Raw genomic sequence first — 7,576 nt, 5'->3', positions numbered from 1 at the left:
TCTGTCTGTGTGTATGCCTGCAGGCCAGAAGAGGGCACCAGATCCTATTATAGATGGTTGTGAGCCACCATGTGGTTGCTGGGAATTGAACTCAGGACCTTTGGAAGAGCAAGCAATGCTCTTAACCCCTGAGCCATCTCTCCAGTCCCCAGTAAGTGCTCTTAATTACTGAGCCATCTCTCCAGCTCCTCGAACTGCAACTCTTCAGTAACTTTTTCTTGAACCAACATTCAGTGGTTTGATTTTGAGACTGGATCTTCAGCCCAGGCTGCCCTCCAACTCCCTTATACTTCTGATCTCTTTCCAAGTGTCAGGATTACAAGTATGCTCCACTAAAACCGGTTCAAGCAGTGCTAGGGATGGAAACCAGGGTCTTAAGAATGCTAGGTGAGCTCCCTACCAAGGCGGTTACATTCCAAGTCCTAGCAACCAACACATTTACTAAGCACCTATTCCTGGTTCTGGCATATAGCACTAGGAGAAGGTGCCTTCTTACTCAGCATACAAAAAGAGGTACAGAATAGGCAGTGGTGGCGCACGCCTTTTATCCCAGAACTCAGGAGGCAGAGGTAGGCAGATCTCAAAGTTTGAGGCCAGCCTGGTCTACAAGAGCTAGTTCTAGGACAGGCTCCAAAGCTACATACAGAGAAAGCCTGGAGAGAGAGAGAGAGAGAGAGAGAGAGAGAGAGAGAGAGAGAGAGAAAGGAACAGAACAGGCAGTCAGTAGGTAAAATGGTGATCCAAACAAAACTCTGTCTTGGAGCTAGAGAGATGGCTCAGTGGTTAAATGCACTGACTGCTGTTCCAGAGGACCCTGGTTCAATTCCCAGCACCCACATGGCAACTCACAATCATATGTAACTCTAGTTCCAGGGCATCTCATTCCCTTTTCTGGTCTTGGAAGGCACCTGGCATATCATGTGGTACACAGCCATACACGCAGGCAAAATACCCATACACATTTAAAAATAAAACCAACCTCAATGCTACAAACTACAGTCCTAGATCCATAGCCCTTCGCAGTTGGTTCAACCTGTGCTCATACATGGCTTTGGTGCCGTGCTGAAGCTCAAATCTGTTTTCCTTTCAGTTGCCTGTTCTTCATTCAATTCCCTAATTGGTTTCCTCATCTAAAACCAAAGGGCATTGCTCCTAATTGTTTCTGGTACTCTATTTGACCTTGGCCTCGCAGTTCAACTCTGCCTCACTGTCCTCACTGCAGGGCAATCGCCTGCATTTATACTGTAGCCTTATCCCAGACCATCAGTTTGTACTTGCATTTTTTTTTCTTTCAGAGGAGCTCCAAGCCTCATCTCTAATTTTCTCCCTAGAGATGCACCACTTATTTTTTTGGTAATTTGTTACTCTTAAAGAGTTATTTTTGACTAGACTCAGAAGCTCCCAGCAAGACAGCCTACATCTGACAATTTGTTGCTGGGGTTTTTGTTGGTTTTCTTCATTCTGTTAGCCAGAGGTTTAGCATTTTCTTGAACCCCCCTCATTTCTTTAGTGTGCTGTTTCTTCAGAGCAATATATCAACACTTATGTTGCAGAACAGTGGTGGAACAAGATGCTGAGTCTGGGGTGCTTTCATCCTGGGCTTTCCTTCAAGGGCTTTCTGACAACAGTGGACATCTTTTGAGACTAAAAAGCTTTCAGATTCTGCTAGCACTTTTGGGTTCCAGCAGCACAGACATAGCCAGTCAGTCCATGAATATCTTTCTCTTTTTTTCTTACAGTAACCAAATTGAGAGCACTCAAGTTGCTACCCAGGAACAGATAAGCACCTTCCTCCCTCCAGTCCTCCTTGGTCTCTAACAGGAACGCCCCTTACCCTACACAGCAGGCACACCCTGCCAGGGGTCAGCACACCTTGCCTCATGGGAAAACCTTGTTTGTTGTTCCCATTACTGATTCTGACCACATGACTCTCCTCTCTTCACCCAGAGCATCAGTAGCTACTTCTGTGGCCATGTACTTCTAGAAAGCACGAAGCTTTGCTCACCATCCACGTTGGTGAGTTTCTGACAGCCACTGGCAAAGAAGCTACTCAGCTTCATCTTGATACAGCTGACTACGTAGGAGGCTCCATGGAGAAACAAGATGCACTGCTTTTAACACTAGTAAACCTTGAAGGGGTCAAACTACAGAATGCAGAACTCAGTAAGAAGGGACAGCCAATGTTTGATATATTCTGTATTTCTCAAAGATTTTCATTAAAAGTGGTTCAACTCAATCAAATTTTGTTCTTACTTTCATAAAGCAAAGCTTGGTAACAAAACTTCAGCATTTTCTTATCCCACTGAACTGGTACTTTCTGAGGGCGCCCTCTGGTGGACATAGTGGTGGAAAGCACATACCCAGCTGAAGATGCTTTTGGACATCTCTATTGAGTGAGCTGCCCAGAAGCAGGCACTGTAAAAGCATGCCCAGCAGCTTGGGAGAAACAGGGAAGGACAGCTAAGCTTGAGTGGGACTTAGGCCCCCATTCTCATTCCCTAAGAGGTGAACAACTGCCAAGCAGTGGTGGTGCTAGCCTTTAATCCCAGCCCTTGGGAGCAGGTGGATTTCTGTGAATGTGAGGCCGGCCTGGTCTACAGAACTAATGCCAGGACAGCCAGGGCAATACAGAAAAAAAAAAAAAAAAAAAAAAAGCTTCAAAAAATAATGGGGAAAAAAAGTGAACCACCTGGGACAGGTAAGCCCACCTGAAGTGGCAGTACAGATACAGGAAAAAACTGGTACCATAGGGTAAAATTAAGTTACCTATGACCACCTCAGAAACAGAGTTGTTGTCTACTGACTGACGCCATGTAATGGTTAATCTTGATTGTAAACTTGATAGGATTTAGATCACCATGGAAACAGACCTCTGGAAGCTCTATCGGTAAGCTTCTAGATTGGGTTGAGGGGGAAGAACCTCCCTAACTGTGGGCAGCAGCATTTCACTGCCTTGAGTTTGGTCTGGATGTAATGGAGATGGTGAGTCCAGCACCAGCACTCATCTGCCTGTGGACACGATGTGACCAGCCACCTCAAGCTTCTGCCACCAGGACAGACTGCACCCTGGGCAGATGGGCAGCACTAACTAGATTCCGTAGGTTATTTAAGATTAAAAAGGCGAGGGGGGGGGGCAAGGCAGGTGCATCTCTGTGAGTTTGAGACCAGCTTGGTCACCACAGTAAGTTCCAGGACACCCAGGGCTACACAGAAATGCCTATCTCCAAAGAGAGGAGAGGAGAGGAGAGGAGAGGAGAGGAGAGGAGAGGAGAGGAGAGGAGAGGAGAGGAGAGGAGAGAGATGAAGTTGGGAGGGGGGCCTCTTGAAGGGTCCAGGTTGGGGGCTGGAAGGATATTATCAAAACACAGTGCAGCCGGGCGGTGGTGGCGCATGCCTTTAATCCCAGCACTCGAGGCAGAGGTAGGCGGATGGATCTCTGTGAGTTCGAAGCCAGCCTGGTCTACAAAGGGAGTTCCAGGACAGGCTCCAAAAGCTACAGAGAAACCCTGTCTCGGAAAAACCAAAAAAAATAAATAAATAAATAAAAATAAAATAAAAACCAGTGCATACGGTTATGAAATGCCCAAAGAATTTGTCGTTGTTTTGGTTTGGTTTTTTGAGATGGGGTCTCAATATAGCCTTGGCTGTGTAGACTAGGCTGGCCTTGAACTCAAGAGATCAACCTGCTTCTGCCTCAAGAGTGCTAGGATGACAGGTGTTCACCACCAAACCCAGCAGCCAAAGAAGCCATTGCTCAGAGCTGTCCTTGCCCAGTAGTATAGTACAGACTAGGCCCTAGGTTCCATCCCTAACTCTGGCAAAAATAAATGTTTGGGCCAGTTTGATAGCTCAGAAAAGGGTGCCTGCTGCCAAAACCTGTTTGATCCCTGGAACCTACATGGTAGGAGAGAATTAACTCTTACAAGTGGTCCTGACTTCCACAAGTATGCATTCACACACACACACACACACACACACACACACACACGTTTCTACACAAAAAATAAGTGTTGGGGGAATGGTAATTGAAAAATGTAAATAGGGACCATTTTTGGTTTTTGCAGTGAGATAGTCTCACTGTGTAGCCCAAGTTGGCCTCAACTCCTGCCTCTGCCTCCATATGGAATTGCAGGCCTGCCTGCAATAGCATGCTGGACCATGGTACCCATTTTTAAGCAAGTCATAAGATAAACAAAGCATAGGAACGGAGCTGTGTATTGAGAACTTATATCTTGTTTAACTTTAAATTGTTCCAAAGTTAATACATCACCACATCAATTACACAAGGAAATCATGGCTTGGCTTTTCACAACTCCATTTCTGTTAGAGAATAAAAAAACACTGTGGGCCCAGAACATTCATTCTCTCAGTTATTGGCAATGGCTCGGCTTCTTGCAAACCACCCTCAGGCAGGACAGGCACTACGGAGAAAACTGCCAATATCTCAGGGAATATCGCAGGCACTTTGAAAGGCCTCCAGGCCAGTTCCTGTTGGTGGACATGTTAAAGGAGCCGAGATGCTAAACAAACAGGAACAGCTCACATACAAGGGGTAGGAAGCCCTGGTAGAGGATGCAGATCCCTTGAACCTGTCACCAGAGGACGCAGTGGGAATCAGATTCCAACAAAGGCTGCGGGTTCATTTTGTTCTGACTGACTGCTGGCCTAACTCTACCTCCTCTTCTCCAACCACACTTGTGCATTAGAGATGGAGTGGCTGTCAAACAGACCACTCTCGCTGGCACTGCATGTCTTTCTCTTTCTCTTTGGTTTTCTTTTGTCTGGGGTAGGGTAGGGCTGGGACATGTTAGGAAAATGCTCCACCTGAGCTATCTCCCTAGCCCACCATGTTTTCATGGAGTGTGTGTGTTGTGACTGGAAGACATGGATTCTCCAATTTACTCCAAGATACATCATCAGGCAGAATACTTTGCTCTGAAAGGGACCCGAGCATCCAAAGTCACCATTCACTTCCACCCTGGCTTTGTGTCAGAACAGGAGAGAAGAGGCCCGGCTCTGCTGCGCCGCTGCAGGTGAGTAATGTCTTTGTCAGATCCTCCCTGGGCCACATGTGGGGCAAAAGCCATCACACAGCAGACTCTTCCCTTCCAGAGGCTGCGCCAAGAGGCACACAGTCCCATCCTTCAGCACCTGGCCTTATCCCTCCTGTTCCAAAAGCCTCTGGCGCGTCTCTAGCATGATCTCCTCCATTACTTCTGGCTTTAAGATATCTTTGATCTGAAAAAAAAAAAAAAAAAAACAGAAAAAAGTATGTGTTCATTCAGAAATGACCACAAGCAGAACATCAAGTCAACTAAACAAGGTAAGGGAGCCTGGCTATCATACACTGATGCAGCCTGCTCTCCAGCAGAGCTGAGCAAGGCAGCAAGGTGCCCTGTTCAGTCACTCATCAGAAGATGGCAGAAGGGCTGGAGAGTTACCTCAGTGGTTAAGAGCACTTGCCATTCTTTCAGAAAATTCTGGGTTAATTCCCAGCACCCACATGGCAGTTGACAGTAACTTGAGTTCCAGGGTGTTCTCTTCTGGCCTCTGCAGGCACTAGGCATGCATGTGGTGCAGACATACACACATGCAGGCAAAACACCCATACATGTAATTTTTTTAAGTCAAGAAAAAAAGTCTTTCTATTGACTCGAAAAAACATCAAGAATAGGGGCTGGAGAGATGGCTCAGAGGTTAAGAGCACTGGCTGCACTTCCAAAGGTCCTGAGTTCAATTCCCAGCAAGGCAGACCACTGTATACTTAATAAATAAATCCAAAAAAAAAAAAAAAACCCATCAAGAATATGGTTGACTTTTGGAACAGGCAAGATGAAGTATGGAAAGCTATTGTAAAAAAAAATTCTGCCTACAAACCCATCCTACACCAGATCCATAGCAATACTGGAAGTATCTCAGGGACCATGGCAGGAACTCATTAAGGTTGTACCTGGCTAGTTCCTGCCACAGGGTAAGGGAAGGAAAGTTGAATGCTGAAGAAACAGAGGAACAGCTCACACACAGGAAGGGAGTCTGGCTGGAGTACCTGATGTGCAAGGGAGGCCTCGTAGCAGTACAGGATGCTGGTGTCATACAGCATCATTCTCTGAGTTACCAGCAAGACTACGCAGTTCCGAAGCCGGGAGATCACCTCTCGATCGCTAAGGGCTACCGGCTACACAGGGACACAAAGGGGAAGGGAAAAGAAATACAAATAGGATCCAAATAAGCAAATAGTCCCAGAAGCCAGAAAAGAGAGAAATCACACTTGTTTCCACCATGGAACTCCATGCCACCCTGTTGGGATAATTTTTTTGTACACTGGCTGGCAGGCAAGCCCCAGGGATCCGCCTGCTTCTTAGCCCCACCCCACCTCACAGCACTGGGATTACATGTGCACCAACACCTCTGACATTTTTACATGGCTTCTGGGGTTTGAACTCAGGTCCTCACTCTTACAAGATAAGTACTTTACCACCTGAGACACACACACACACCCTCTGTTGCTTCTTCAGTGGCTCTCTGGTATTACCCTGCAACTTTGCCACTGTCACCACCAAAGTCATCTCTTCAGGGAAGAGAAGACAGTCAGGTGCCCACAAATACTCTCTACATTAGACTCATTCGAAGCACAGAAATGTCCGCAGTCCAGATGGCGAGTGAACCACAAGCAGCATTCAGGCATCAGCAGCTCCCACAGATACAGTGGCCTCCCCAACCACTTCAGTGCTGCAGCGTCTTTGGAGTATACTTGCAATGCTCTACAATGATAAAATCACCTAACACTGCAGTTCTCAGAATGCTGTGGAATAATCCTCTTGTACTGTAAAGGATTGTCACTCAGATTGGTTTACTAAAATGCTGATTGGCCAGTAGCCAGGCAGGAAGTATAGGTGGAGCAACCAAATTAAAGATGATGGAAAGGGAAGAGCAGAGTCAGGAGATGCCAGGAAGATGCCGAGAGCAAGACGGGCATGCTGTACTAAGAAAAGGTACCACCACACCGGGCAGTGGTGGTGCATGCCTTTAATCCCAGCACTCGGGAGGCAGAGGCAGGCGGATCTCTGTGAGTTCAAGGCCAGCCTGGGCTCCAAAACTACAGAGAAACCCTGTCTTGGAATAAAAAAAAGAATTAGAAAAGGTACTGCCACATGGCAAAGGATAAATAAGGAATATGGGTTTAATTTAAAATGTAAAGCTAGTTAATAATAAGCCTGAGCTACTGGCTGAGCATTTATAAGTAATTTAAGCCTCTGTGTGCTAATTTGGGAAGCGACGCTGGATATCTAAGACCTAGCGGCTCCAAAGCAGGAAACTTCCATCAACATCAGAACATCCTAGATGTTATGAGCACAAGACTACTGACACAAAGGCACAGCAGGGCCCGGCAGATAGACCCCTTAAAATCCCATAAAAGCTGGACAGAGCACAAAAGTCTGTAACCCTACCACACCAATCAGAAAATCCTCAGAAGCTCATAGACCAGTTAGCAGAGACTGTCTCAAACAAGGAAGAGAAAGGCAAGGATCAACAGAAGCTTGCCCTCTGACCTCTACATGTGTCACGGCACATAATC

The 7,576-nt window shown here is 46.5% G+C and overlaps 1 protein-coding gene across 1 annotated transcript in view; it reads right to left on the bottom strand.

Annotated features, from left to right (window-relative positions):
• Positions 1-4,215: 4,215 nt before the first annotated feature.
• The window catches only part of Exosc2 (exosome component 2), an 11,558-nt gene continuing 8,197 nt past the window's right edge, over positions 4,216-7,576 (bottom strand). The window contains exons 8-9 of the mRNA XM_050155216.1: positions 6,047-6,175; positions 4,216-5,238 (exon numbers count right to left, since the gene is read on the bottom strand). Of these exons, the coding sequence (XP_050011173.1) occupies positions 5,158-5,238; positions 6,047-6,175 (210 nt within the window). The 3' untranslated portion in view covers positions 4,216-5,157. The remainder of the gene's footprint in view (positions 5,239-6,046; positions 6,176-7,576) is intronic.

Source organism: Alexandromys fortis, unplaced genomic scaffold (assembly GCF_014885135.2).
Source record: "Alexandromys fortis isolate MF-2015 unplaced genomic scaffold, M_Fortis_MF-2015_v1.1 scaffold_72, whole genome shotgun sequence".
NCBI classification, from domain to species: Eukaryota; Metazoa; Chordata; class Mammalia; order Rodentia; family Cricetidae; genus Alexandromys; species Alexandromys fortis.
This window is presented reverse-complemented; position numbering and strand designations above follow the sequence as displayed.